This window comes from Pogoniulus pusillus, chromosome 26, assembly GCF_015220805.1.
Source record: "Pogoniulus pusillus isolate bPogPus1 chromosome 26, bPogPus1.pri, whole genome shotgun sequence".
Taxonomy (NCBI): Eukaryota; Metazoa; Chordata; class Aves; order Piciformes; family Lybiidae; genus Pogoniulus; species Pogoniulus pusillus.
This window is the reverse complement of record NC_087289.1, coordinates 5,276,705-5,290,972: the sequence shown is the minus strand read 5'-3', so window position 1 is coordinate 5,290,972 and position 14,268 is coordinate 5,276,705. Positions and strand designations below refer to the sequence as shown.

The following is a 14,268-nucleotide window of genomic DNA, read 5'->3' as shown; positions in this document are numbered from 1 at the left end:
ATGCAGATTAGCCACAGATGGCAGCCTTTCATTTTTGAACAAAGCAAGGCATGACTACCAGCAGCATGGGAGAAACCAAAGAAGTTCAAAAGGAAAAAACAAAACAAATATTTGTAAAAGAAAACAGATGCATTTCATGGGCAAGCTGAAACCACAATTGATTTTATCAAATGCTGTAACCCTGTATTCAAACCAACTCCACTTTTGCTATTTGATGTATAAATTCATCATATGCTGAAGCCTAAAGCTGAAGGACAGATTTTGTGATAAGTAATCACTCTGGAAATAAGAATGCAGTGTAAATTCAGTGCAGATTCTGAATTAATAATCAAATATATATGAGTAAGCATGCAGAGAGTAAACCCAAAATTTGTACATATTATTAGAGCTCATTAAATTATGGGAAGGTCATTTGTCACATGCCAATGACAATAAAACTGCTACGTGCCACCTATGATGGATTAGGCTCCGAAGTGGGGCAATGCAAATTTATTTCTCAAGAAGACCTGCAGGTGTTTTAAATGATTTTGTTTTTCTTACTTATACTAGAGATAGGCTGTTGTGAAAACTTCCTACTTGCCATATAAAACAGGTTGTCTGAAGTGTACATAAGAAAAAGTCAGAATGTAATGCAAAGTCATAATGTAATTGCAAGATGAAATATCAGGAAGGAGAGTATAAAATGCTATATATAAACAGTAAGAGGAGGCTGAAAGGCATACATTTGAGACACACCTTGGCATCAGAGTCAGATAGCTTTGCACAAGTTCATTTATAGACAGCTCTGTCTTGCAGGATATTGCATTCTGTAGCATATAAAGTTGCCTGTATATGGGTAAAACTAGCCACTAGCAAAGATCATTTCATTCTTGGCTGCTCAGCTGTAATCAACTTCTCTCAGTTTCAAAACAGCATTATGAGACGGAACAAAATGCTAAATGTCAAGCTAAAGGTGCCCATTATGACCATTCACATCACCAGAACAGAATGACTGATACAAGTGAGTTTTTACCACAGGTGAATGCAGAGAGTCTTCTCTCCATCAGGATTAGAAGAGATACACAAAGACAGTTCATCCTATTCAGTATTTCTATGACTATGTCTCAAAACATTGCTTAAGCAGGAGTTTGAGTGCCCACAGGGGTTACTGCAATTCCAGGTGACAAATACATTTGGGGAAAACAGTAAAGTTTTTTTTCCAAGGCAAAATTTTGGTTTACCCAAAGAAAGCAATAAAAATCTAAGTAAGGATTATTTCAAAGTAGAATTCTGACATGTTTCAGAGTTGGTGTCAATGGCATTTATGAATTGATTACATACTGAGTGACTTAGAAGCAGATTCATTTCCTCTCTTTGCAAGGAATGCACTGACTATGGGCAAAATTAGATACTTATGGTGTACTTATGATGTTGCCAGCATACAAACTTCCATCTGGGTTACAGAAGTCACAGAGAGCACACAGAATATCAATTTGATTTTTCAGCTTTCAATGACAGAGGATCCATTTAAATTCCTTGAAAGAATGTTACCATCTTCACTACACAAAGTTAAACTTTAGAAAACACAAATATGTAAAGTAGGATGCACCTCTGAAGAGCACAAATTAATTTTCTGCATTACCCTAAGCAATAATAATGATTTGCTTTGTTCAAAGCTGGTGCTGGCACACTTCAGAGACACTGTATGCTATACACATTGATGCTCATGAGAAAAAATTGCTTTCTGCATGCTATGAGAAGCTGTGCTTCACATAAAAGTTGTGGACAAAGCTGCTCTTTTGTTGCCATGCTGTGTTATGTGTATTAGGAAGCCATTCTATTCTGTTCTCCATGCAGAAATTCCAAGCCTTGCACTTTTTTGGCTCTTGATAAACCATACAATTAATGTTATGACAGGTTAAAATGCACAGAAAACTGTTACACATTGTGAAATGAAGAGAAACAGACTGTGACAGACTGAGCAGGCAACGTGAAAGGATATAAAGATATAGACACTTACATATTCGTCATCACAAGGGCTCATAGAGTAATATCCCTTTATGGGCAAACAGGTACACATTAAAATAAAGAAGAAGATTAAAAAAACATAAGTTAATAGAAATAAATCACAGAGAAATGCACAGTTCTAAAAAAAAAGAGCAAATATAAATGGGCTAAAAATTAACAGACCATTCGGTTTGAAAAGGAAGCTGTAAGCACCTCCTGCCAATCCACATCCTTGTATGTTTTAGGACTGAAATCACATTGTCTTGTGAGGTATTTATGTCACCGGTTCTCCTTTCAACAGCTGTCAAACACACTTAGCCTACACAATTCCACTGTAACTGTCAGTTAGAACAGCTACATACCAAGCACTGACACATTTATATCAATATGGCTTCTATTGTTCACCACATTGCAGCAGCTAACAGAGAGCTATCAGTGAACATGGCACTGATCAGAAGACCTCAGCTTCTAAGAAAGCAGCTGCAAGTATTCTCCATGCTTGCTTTCACTGGAGCAAACAATAAAAGTGGAGAGAGACATTTTAATGTGTTTCAGCAATGTTATCAATTCCTTATTTCAAAAGGTTCCAGGGAAAAATTAAGTAAAAGTCTCTGGAAGGAAACCTAAGATTTAGTTACTACAATTAAAAAATGGGGACACTTTGTGGTTTGAGTGCTTTAGTTCTCTTCAGACTCAAATATTTAATGTGCAACAGTTTGGTAGCTATAAAGAAGAGTTCAGCTTAAAAATACACAGTTCAACACAATTAAACATGAGCAGCATTAATTATTCTGCTTTTAGTCTTTTTGTGCACATCTTCCAATACTTACTTTAGAGGATATATTTGTGCAGATCAATAACCATATAAACACTATGGTTAAGCAGACATCTCTTTAGCACACACATACAAGGTAGAAGGCATAAGGTTGTTACTCTTCACTGTGTTCTTCCTATCCTGTAACCTGCTTTTTAAACCTGATATGATAATTTTTATGAACATCACAGAGTTCCTTGATGTGAATGAGTACTTTAACTTTCATGGTACTATGCACATATACAGACAATTCCTGGCAAAGGCATTGCACAATTAAGACAAAGGACAACGTTGATAGAGACCAATGTGGGCAATGGAAGTCAGGAGACAACCTGTACCATGAGGAGAGGGCATTTCCACGTAGGCATGACTGAAGGTAGTGAAAGCATACAGAGGCATCAAGACAAAGATGACATTAAAGGAAATCACACAAGGTTGGACTAGATGACCTTTAAAGGTCCCTTCCACTCTAGGCTACTCTAATTTGAGGACAATAACAGGGAAAGTTTGTGGAAAGCCTTATTGATGGCAACACTCTACCTTCAGAGATGAGGAACTTAAGCAAACAAAATAAGCTGCCCAAGTTGCTGCAGGTGGTTGTTTTAACTTGTGAAAAAGATGTCATGTGGTACCAGATCAGTGGTAAAAAAGAGCTTCTCTTTGCTTACATAAAGAACCATAGAATCTTAGAATGGTCTGGGTTGGAGGGGGACCTCCAAGTGTCATCTAATCCAATCCCACCCCGTCAGTCACCAGGGGCATCCTCAGTTAGATCAGGCTGCCCAGAGCCCTATCGAGCCTCACCTGGAATATCTCCAGGGAAGGAGCCTCAACCACCTCCCTGGGCAACCTGTTCCAGTGTTCCACCACCCTCACAGCAAACAACCTGTTCCTAACATTCATTCTAAACCTGCTCTTCTCTAGTTTGAAGCCATTGCCCCATGTCCTATCATCACACGCCTTTGTAAACAGTCTCTCTCCAGCCTTCTTGTAGGTCCCCTTCAGGTCCTGGAAGGCTGCTATTAGTTCTCCCTGGAGCCTCCTCTTCTGGCTGAACAACCCCAGCCCCCTTGGCCTGTCCTTGTAGCACAGATGCTCCAACCCCCTGGTCATTTCTGTGGCCCTCTTCTGGACCTGCTCCATCAGGTCCATGTCCTTCCTATATTGAAGTAGGAAGCAGATTTATTTCTTTACCATATGTAAGTGGTAACATATAAGAATCATGCCATGGACAGGGATGAAGAAGACTGATATTTCATCACCAGAAAGGTCTGCTTAGGGTAGATGCTGTTTGCTGTAATATGAATATTCCTTTTTAAAGGAAAGAGTGTGTGATAGGTTGGACTGGATGATCTTGGAGGTCTCTTCCAATTTGGTTGATTCTACAATTCTATGTCCATATAATGCTTGGTGAGTCCACTCTAAACGCTTCAGAGTAATTAAATCCCACATTTCTGTATCCTGTCTCCTAGGTTTCATATGGTTTCCTGGTACAGAAAACTGTTTCAAAAGTAAGAAACAGAGTATCTGCCACCAACAATTACAGCTGCTCTGCCAGTTCACATTTGCAGGAAAAAAGCTTGTTTAAGGGGAAAAAAGCACACAGCACAATAAAAAAAAAGGAGTGCATGCCAGCTAGCCTTTACAGCTGTCCCAAAACTCCCCAAAAATTCTCCTTGGCTGCAGTTTCTAAGTGACAGCTTAATGTTCCAGAAGAGCTGGTACCTTTCTCCAGTGACATAACTACCAAAAGAGCAACCCATACAATTTTTCTACAGCTTTAAGTGTTGTGCCAAAAAAAGGCATTAATTCACCTAACTGTAGCTACAGGTAAATAGCATCAGAGTGAGTAGCAGTAAAAACACAATGGATATTTCAGTTTATTCCAGAGCAATATGTGCAAACTCTACAGCCTTCTTGCCTCAGAAAAATTCTCTAGTGGTTAACACACATCCTGCCTATTAACAGAAGCTGCACGCCTGAAGAAGCAGTTTCTGGTTTTCCCTTTAATCTGAAGCTTAGAGACTATCATTACCTCATCCTTAATCCAAGAAAATCCAGGGAAGTGTACATCTTACTTGAAACAGAACCTCTGTTTGTGGCTTTAGACTGGAGTCTACGCTGTTTTCAATAGGGTGTGATGTACACTGTTGCAGCAGTAAAGAGCCAGGATCCTCTAGGCTTTGTGGTGTGTGTCAAACAGAAAAAATAAGGCATTAAAAAAGTACAGCTCATGCTTGCTACCCACCAGATAAATCACTATTAGAGAACAAAACAATTACAGAGGAAAAAAAAAAAGAGGAAAACTTATCTCAGGAGTATTACAGATATAAGGGACTGTGATAGATGAGTTTGTTTAAAACTACTGTTTCCAAATTTGCCATTACTCACTTCAGTTCCCTGTCCAAATGAACAATAAAAAGTCAGGCATCTGACTAAATCTTCAAATGAGTGTTTCCTCAGCTTGTCAGATGTGGTTATTTGACCTCCCATTCTTTGACCCAAGCCTTTTGCTCTGACCATTCTCTCAGGTTTCTTAACTCCTTATTTAGGACCACAGATGGTAAATTGTATGATGGAAAATGGAGATAGCATTCAGTTGCAGCTAGGAAAAAAAAAGCCTCATGGTAAAGCAGGGCTTTAGAGATGTCTTGGAAACATCTCCCAACTGTAATACAGTAGCCTCTCTCCCCCTACAAGCAGCAGATGCATCCTGTTAATGGATTGTAGATCAAGCTCACAAGCTGACCTAAGAGGTCAAGGAGCTGGCAAGAGGTGTGAAGTTGCTCTGTAAAAGAATGAGATGTAAGCCAACTGATCAGAGCACACAAAGGAATATCCAACACCAGAAGCCCTTGTTAAGTAAGATTTCGTGGGTATGTTTACACTGGGAATGTCTCTGGGTTAAGGGATGTCATTGCCAGTTTGTTAAGAAAGACTTGTTCTGGGATTTGCCCTCCTGATAAGGAGTTTATTCCAGTATGAAAGGACAGGCCTTTCACAGAGAGCAAACCAGGAAGCTGTTGCTTGTACAATAGCAGCACACATTAGTCAGGAATACATGCTACCTTTATTGTAATTTCAAAGCCTGAGACCTCAAGGCTTAGATTACACAATACTACTTTCCTGACATTAAAATCTGAGCACAGAGCACAATGCACTGGGAACAAAATCAAGTTTGCACACAAATAATGCTACCAAGGATATAATCCAAGGCATACTCTTTAATTTCCTTGGGTAATACTTCATTTTGGTTACAGCACTGGTACAGCCCTCCTTCCCACTATAACTGAAGACTAACAGTGCTCATTTAACAAAATAGACTGTACACCTCATGTACACACCTCAGAGCTTTAGCATTTTCTCCTCTCAGAACCTGCTCCCAAACCTGGATTGTTCCCTGAGCTGCACCAGTACAGCTAACTGTAAAACCAAGTACTTCCTCTTCCCAACTATGTAATGCACATCCCCCAAGCAAAAGTAGCAGCAGTTGATGCTGCATGCTAGTACAACAAAAAAAGTAATTTCATAGAATGGCTAAGGTTGGAAGGGACCTCTGGAGATCATCTAGTCCAATATCTGCTAAAGTAGGTTCATCTACATCAGGTTGCACAGGAACACATCTAGGCAGGTTTTGAGTATTTCCAGAGAAGGAAACTCCAGAACCGATCCAGTCAGCCTGTTCTAGTGCTCTGTTGTAGCCAAAGAAGTCTTTCCCCATGTTCAGATAGAGCTTCTTGTGTCCCAGTTTATGCCCACTATCTCCTGTCCTGTTGCTGGGCATGACTGAAAAGAGTCTGTCCCCATTCTCTTGACACTTGCCCTTTAGATATTTACAAGCATTGATAAGATCACCTCTCAGAGGAGTCTGCTCTTCTCCAGGCTCAACAGCCCCAGGTCTCTTGGCCTTTCCTTGACAGAGAGATGCTCCAAGTCCCCCCATCATCTTCACAGCCCTCCACTGGACTCTCTCCAGCAGTTCCCTGTCTCTCTTGAACTGGGGAACCCAGGATATTTTTTCTTGTTAATGATTTTATTTCCAGCTCATCTCTTTACAGATATCGGCTTGCCAAAATTCATTTCTTTTAGGATCTGTTCCTGACATTGGTGATGTCAGGCAGATAGGTTCAAATCCTGATTACCCAAGACAAAGTGGGGGAGAAAAAAAAACATATAAAACAAACCACCATATTTAATCCCAGCCAAAACTCTTTAGATACTGACATTTTTCCCCTTTACAATATCTCATTATCTTGCCTACATGGTTACCTAATGTTAAAGATGAGCAAAAGACCTAACCCTCTGCTAGTCTTTTCCCTCTGAAGTTACACAGGTGACTGGCCCTTACAGCAGGAGGAGCTCTGTGAAATGGAGTAGCTGCAAAGACCACACTCCAATGTCTGCAATTAGTTACAAACAAAAAGTGAAGAGACCTTCCAACAAAAATCCAGCACAGATGCTGCAAATTCATGCTACTACTTAGTTCTGGGTCACGATGCCTCCAGCTTTATTCCAAAACTCAGGCAAAAACCTGAAACCACTTAAGGACAGAACAATAACATCTGTAACAGTGAGGTATTTGGAAGCACTGAAGAAAAAGTACTGAAATGTTTTAGTGGCCTAGTGGCAAACTGTCAGAATTTGGTTTTTAGTCCATTTCATCTGGCTTCCTGGATCAAGAAAGACAGGGAGTGGTCAGAAGTATTTTGGGATGAAGAAGGAGTCTCAATTTTCTCCTCAGAAGATGTGCTATATATATTGTATCTTCTTATAGTTATTTGTGTTTCTACACGTTGGCTATTCATGTATAAACCCAGTATTCTCTACATAGACAATAAACAATCAATCAAGTGTGGACAAAAGGATAAAGATGACAAAATTGGGTTATGATGCTGAGAATATCTACAAGGCAGGACTGTGATTATGCTGCCAAAACTTGGCTAACACCTCAGAGAGCCTGTGTGTAGGTCTGCTTGTAGAAACATTTAATTTCAACCACAGTAGCTACTGTAACCTCACTGTCAAGGAGTGACCTAAACCAGTCGAGAAACCCTTAATCTAAACAGTCTCAGTGCTATAGCTGTCCTGGGCCTTCACTAAATAGAACTTTGCTGGCACAGCAACTACCTCAAATAGTGTGGGGAAAGGAGCCATGAAGTCATATAGAAATAGCTACAGTAGTACAGTCTAGTATGAAAATAGATGCAACTGTGCCAGAAGAACACAGCTTTAGTCATCTTAACCTGGTTAATTTGGGACAAAAGGGAGACAGTCTTACTTCCAAGAGTACCATCAAATCCTCTTTACCTGACCTATCAACATAGATGGACACTGTGCTAAAGTGCCCATACTGCTGCAAGCACAGTAGCAAAGGTACTAGAAAAAGGCAAAAGGGGAAGTATGGTTGCAAGAGGAACAGCCAATAATCAACCACACCTTGTAAAAGCTCCCTCTCCATTTAGGCAAAGGAAGATTGAGCAGAACATTAACAGGCACAAGCAGCTAGGTATACTGCAACCACCTGAAAAGGAATAAGAGGCTGGCAAAGTGGAGAAACCCCCAACTTTAGGGCTCCTGAACTGCATATTGATAAGATCAAAGATCCTTAGATACAGGGTTAAAGCCTATCATGTAAATAAAAACATGTGGCTTGAGTGTATCACCTAAATGTCCATCCATTGACTAGCTCTTAAACAAGTGGGAAGTTCTCTCTCCCCCCTCTCTTCCTTGTTTCTTCTTATGATCTTGTCTGATGCTTGCCCTTCTAGCTGGCAAAGACAATTCACACTTGGGTTATAGAAGCATCACTGAGAACATAAAGTACAGAAAGTAGAAAGGAAAAGAGACGAGCAGCACCTTCCATAGTTAAACCAAACTGGCTATGATAAGCACTGAACCACACTCAGGACATGAGTGATAGGGCTGGTTGTTTTGTTTAAATATTCAGTTAGCATTTTAAGAGATACACAGCTTACTGTCATCATAACAACAGAATTAACCATAGTGAGGCAGCTATGACTGCATAACCACATCATTCACCAGCACTTGAGATCAGCACAACCTCACTTATTGCCATATCCTAATACAAGCTTGGCCACGTTGTGTTTTGTCTTTGCTGTGTCACATTCATTGTCCAACATCCAGCTGAAGTGGTATTGTCTTTTGAGATAGCTACTCTAAGAAACCCAAACATTAATACTTACAGTTCCAGGCCTTGTGAAGTCAATACTATGTACCACACTTTGTCTCATCTGATTGCTGAACAAGCGAACACAAATGCTTTGAAGATACTCTGGTGTGATCTACAAATTAGAACAGGATTAGAGCAAAGTTATCACCTTCTACCAGACAAGTGTCTCTTATACTAAAGTTCATTGGTTTTTTTTTTAAGAGGGCAAGAAATCACACACTGGAGACTCACTGATGCAAGCCTAAGGCACATACTACAGTCCTGTTGAGAAATTAGGGGAACTGCACACTCTCTTCATCTGGAATAGTCCTGCTGTTCACAAGATTAACGCTAAACACTTTCAGAGAGTCTATAAGAAGCCCAGAATTTGTCATGCCTGTGTTTACAAACAGATTTTCCTCAAAAGACAAGCTGTCAACAGTAACTGTGAAGCAGTTTTGTCCTTTAGACTTAGGCAATGGTATGTTGGTGGACTGTCTAGCTGAAGAGCAGAACTCGCACAACTGTTTTCTACAGCAAAAAGAAGCATGAATTGCACAGTACAACACTCTGTTGCAATGCAAAACATCTTGGCAAGTTTTGGCAATAGAACTGCTTGCCTTCAGAACAGTTATTAGCCTCCCCAGAACAGAGGTTCAGAAATTGTTCATACATAATCAACCAGGTTGGAAGAGACCTCCAAGATCAGCCAGTCCAACCTAGCACCCAGCTCTAGCCAGTCAAGTAGACCATGGCACTAAGTGCCTCATCCAGGCTTTTCTTGAACACCTCCAGGGACAGTGACTCCACCACCTCCCTGGGCAGCCCATTCCAATGGCAAATCACTCTCTCTGTGAAGAACTTCCTCCTAACATCCAGCCTATACTTCCCCTGGCACAACCTGAGGTGAGAGGACTGAGATTATAGAAATGTGAATGGGGGCACTTTTGATATTCATAGATCAATAGTGAGACAACAAATCCCTTCAAATTCAGAATGCTCTCAGTTCAATCTAACTTTATTCAGTATCCAACTCCACACAGGATTCAGAAATCCAGAAGCCAAGATTCAAAACGGAAGAGCACCCTCAGCTGGACGTATTTGGGAAGGACCAGAGTGACTGCCCAGCATGAGGCTTACGAGGGAAATTAAACAAGCATCCGCAGCAACCGGTTTCCTCCGGGTGGCCAGCACTAGAACTAGAGGACACAGCCTCAGACTGCGCCAGGGGAAATTTAGGCTGGAGGTGAGGAGAAAGTTCTTCACTGAGAGAGTGATTGGACACTGGAATGGGCTGCCCGGGGAGGTGGTGGAGTTGCCGTCCCTGGAGCTGTTCAAGGCAGGATTGGACGTGGCACTTGGTGCCATGGTCTGGCCTTGAGCTCTGTGGTAAAGGGTTGGACCCGATGATCTATGAGGTCTCTTCCAACCTTGGTGATACTGTGATACCTTGGGGAGCACTGAAGTAAGAAACGGGAGGCAGAAATTGAGTGACTATGTGTTTTGTACTCTCGAAGTTCCTGTGAGTATCTGCTCTTAATACCTTTCCTAATTTGCTGTAAAGCAAAGCCCACTTCCCTGCAGTGATGGTGTAGAGCAGACAGTGATCCCAGATGTAGATGTTGTTGCTGATAACAGGAGGCAAGTACATGCTGACTTTTCAGGAACTCCTAGGTCATCCTTCCTGCTACCAATTCACAGCTCATTTAAAAGCACCTGGATGCTACTAACTTCTGCCATAAGAATAACCTTCAAGTTATACAGAAGTTATAGATTAAAGGCATGGTCACAAAAGATGAAGCATAAAATGCTTTTTGTATCAAAATAAAGTTGTACCTTCTCTAGTCTCACAGTTTAACACAATGAATAACTCTTACTCCAGTCCTCTTTGCCAGTTCCAAAACTAACTTTAGTGGCATTCCCTCTCCATTGTCCAGGGGCTGGGGAAGCAAGCACACATCTGAGTCACCTCTTACCATCTTGCCATTGACTGTGGCCTCCAAGGAATCCACCAGCTCTGCAGTGACTCGACTGAGATTACGGTAATCCATCTGCATTTTGTTATACTGTTTCAGGCAGGTCATGGTCCTGTTCTCAGACTCCACTAACTGTTGATGAAGATGTTGCATCATTTCTGTCAAGAGAATAATAAAACCTAAAATAACATCACCTTTTCAAACAGGAGGACAAGAGAATCTACAAGCATTTTTACTGCTCTGAAGGGGTAACTTCAACTGCTGCTGTGGAATTACTTTTATCCAAGGAGTGGAATGCCACTGCAGGGATAGTTCCACACCAGTACTATGCTTTTATTTTATTGCAACTGCTGCAAGTGTTTATTTTAACTGCCCAAAGAAACAATTGCTTTGTAGCTACAACAGCAATACAGCTACTACAGTAAAGATCACTGAATACTTCTGTGAAGAGGATACAGGTTAATGAAAGGAGTTCCATGCTATCAGAGACAAAACAAGGCTATGGGCATCAAATCAGAAGAATGTACAACAAAACACAGCTCAGATTTTCTTACCTTGTTATCTGCAGGTGGGATTCATGCACTACTTTTCACATTCACTTAAGTAACACTGGGCAACTAGAAAGGTCAAGCAGCCACTTCAAAAATAACTCAGTAAAACAGGAGAATGACAGTTCCAGACCCAGACATTTATGCCCATGTTTGTTAAATGGTACTGCAAGACTGGGTGTTCTCTCCAGTCACTTTACAGAAAGACCACTGATACTTAGGTTCTGCAGTGCTTTGCTTATGGGAAAGTAAATAACAAGTCAGACTGAAAGTGAGGAGGAAGTTCTTCACCATGAGAGTGGTGAGCGCCTGGAATGGGTTGCCCAGAGAGAGGCCCCATCCTTGGAGGTGTTTAAGGCCAGGCTGGATAAGGCTCTGGCCAGCCTGATCTAGTGTAGGGTGTCCCTGCCCAAGGCAGGAGGGCTCGAACTGGATGATCCTTGTGGTCCCTTCCAACCCTGACTGATTCTAGGATTCTTCTAGACTTTAAGGAAAATGGTGCAACTCACATCAGAGAGACCAAACTACATTCAGGTTCCTCATCTGCTAGAAAAACATTCACTGGATTCTCCAAAGTTGCAGGAATTCCCTACTTCATTCCCTACTCATACACAAAATTTTCCAAGTGATTTCACCATTTACTGGTTGATGGTAAGCTACATTAGTTACTTCTGGGACTTTCAGTTTCTGAAAATAATGTCAATGTTTTTTTTTATTTCTATCTAAATTAAAAGTTAATATTAATTAAAGTTAATATTCTTGATATACTTTGTTTCTTCAGGTTTGATTACTCTAAAGACAAAAGAAGCAAACTAAGCAGGAAAATCTGTATCTTCCATCCCAGTCTCAGATCTAGCCAAATGAGATTATCACAGTATCACAGCATCACAGTATCACTAAGATTGGAAGAGACCTCACAGATCATCAAGTCCAACCCTTTTCCACTGAGCTCAAGGCTAGACCATGGCACCAAGTGCCACGTCCAATCCTGCCTTGAACAGCCCCAGGGACGGCGACTCCACCACCTCCCCGGGCAGCCCATTCCAGTGTCCAATGACTCTCTCAGGGAAGAACTTTCTCCTCACCTCCAGCCTAAATTTCCCCTGGCACAGCCTGAGGCTGTGTCCTCTCGTTCTGGTGCTGGCCACCTGAGAGAAGAGAGCAACCTCCTCCTGGCCACAACCACCCCTCAGGTAGTTGTAGACAGCAATAAGATCACCCCTGAGCCTCCTCTTCTCCAGGCTAACCAATCCCACCTCCCTCAGCCTCTCCTCGTAGGGCTGTGCTCAAGGCCTCTCCCCAGCCTCGTCACCCTTCTCTGGACACGCTCAAGCATCTCAATGTCCCTCCTAAACTGGGGGGCCCAGAACTGAACACAGGACTCAAGGTGTGGTCTAACCAGTGCAGAGTCCAGGGGCAGAATGACCTCCCTGCTCCTGCTGACCACACCATTCCTGATGCAGGCCAGATTTCTACATGGACATCAATTTGGAGCTGTGCACCACAGTACACATCTTCACAACTGGAGGAAACTCTGGAAAGAGGTACAATAATTCTACTGTTACTGGTGATGTTTGTGTATTTTCCTAGAACATTAGGTTTTAACTCAGTTTGCTGAGAAGCCAGTATTGTCCTAGTGATGTGGAAGTGGCATTGTGGTCATTTACAAAAAGACTGAGCATTTACCATGAGATTTTCTGTTAAACAATGAGCAGAAATCATCTTGACTGCAGAGTTTCAGACAGAAACAGGCTCAGTTTTCACAGACTTAAAATTCTTTTATGGTTTGTGCAGAAAATTCCAAGCAGAAATCAAACAATTTAAACAATGTAGATCCATATAGATCCAAAGGGAAGCAAAACAAAGTAAATAACTAAGATGCAAAGTGGAAACTAGTAAAAGCAGTTTCTTTTTCCTGGCTTTGAACAGACTTTGCCCACTCTCTTTGATTTTTAAGATTCACAATCTCTTTCCATAAAGATGCAGAACATAAGTTCCTGTAATGCAGAAGCACAGGAACTGACAAGAGCACAAATCTCTGGGATCTTCATTTGGAGGACCCTAAGCAGTAAAAGCTTCAATGCAGATTTATGCTCTGTGTGTAAAAAAATCTCAGCCTGTAACATCTTGGAGCGATGCTAAACAAGTTCTGGAGAATTTTGGTGTAGTTGCCATTTGCTCCAGGGCTCTCTGAACTCAGGCAAAAACCTCTGCTGTCCCATAGCAGCAGGCACAGGAGTGGCAATCTTCAGCAGAGGGGAAAATAGGGAGTGGAAGTGCTGTATTAACATCTTGGCTTATCTGGGTAGAGCTTTCACAATTCTTCCTTTACGATGGCAATTGAGTTACATTTGCAGGTAGCAATGAATCACACACAAGTATCTGATAACTTCCAACAAAGTGCTTCAGAAAGCAATAAATATATGGATGTAAGAGATGCAAAGCTGAGAGAAAAATACTCTTCAGACAGAACTCTTTGTGAAGCTTTCACTACAAATGGAAAAAGATTTAAGTAATTATAAAGCTCTATGAATTCAGATGTTGGAAGTGGCTTCAAAAGCTTGTCACATCCTACTGATTATAAGGTTTCTGAAATAAGACTGTTTTTTTTTTCCCCCCATTTATATCAAAAGCACAAGAAGGCAGAGAAGGCTTTTTTTCATTTTGGAAGGCTTAGCAAAAATATCTTTTTAATAAGATCTTTTTGAGAAGATATGCATTAATAATCTTTAGCTATAAACTTCAGCTATAAACTCTGGCTATAAATTGACAGTC

The 14,268-nt window shown here is 41.1% G+C and overlaps 1 protein-coding gene across 3 annotated transcripts in view; it reads right to left on the bottom strand.

The window, feature by feature from the left end:
- The window catches only part of ARMC9 (armadillo repeat containing 9), a 70,192-nt gene that overhangs the window by 42,001 nt on the left and 13,923 nt on the right, over nucleotides 1-14,268 (bottom strand). For 2 of the 3 annotated variants that reach the window (XM_064164904.1, XM_064164905.1), the window contains exons 8-10: nucleotides 10,946-11,103; nucleotides 9,004-9,102; nucleotides 2,000-2,035 (exon numbers count right to left, since the gene is read on the bottom strand). In XM_064164904.1, coding sequence (XP_064020974.1) covers nucleotides 2,000-2,035; nucleotides 9,004-9,102; nucleotides 10,946-11,103 — 293 coding nt within the window. The remainder of the gene's footprint in view (nucleotides 1-1,999; nucleotides 2,036-9,003; nucleotides 9,103-10,945; nucleotides 11,104-14,268) is intronic. The other variant, XM_064164906.1, reaches the window with a different exon arrangement.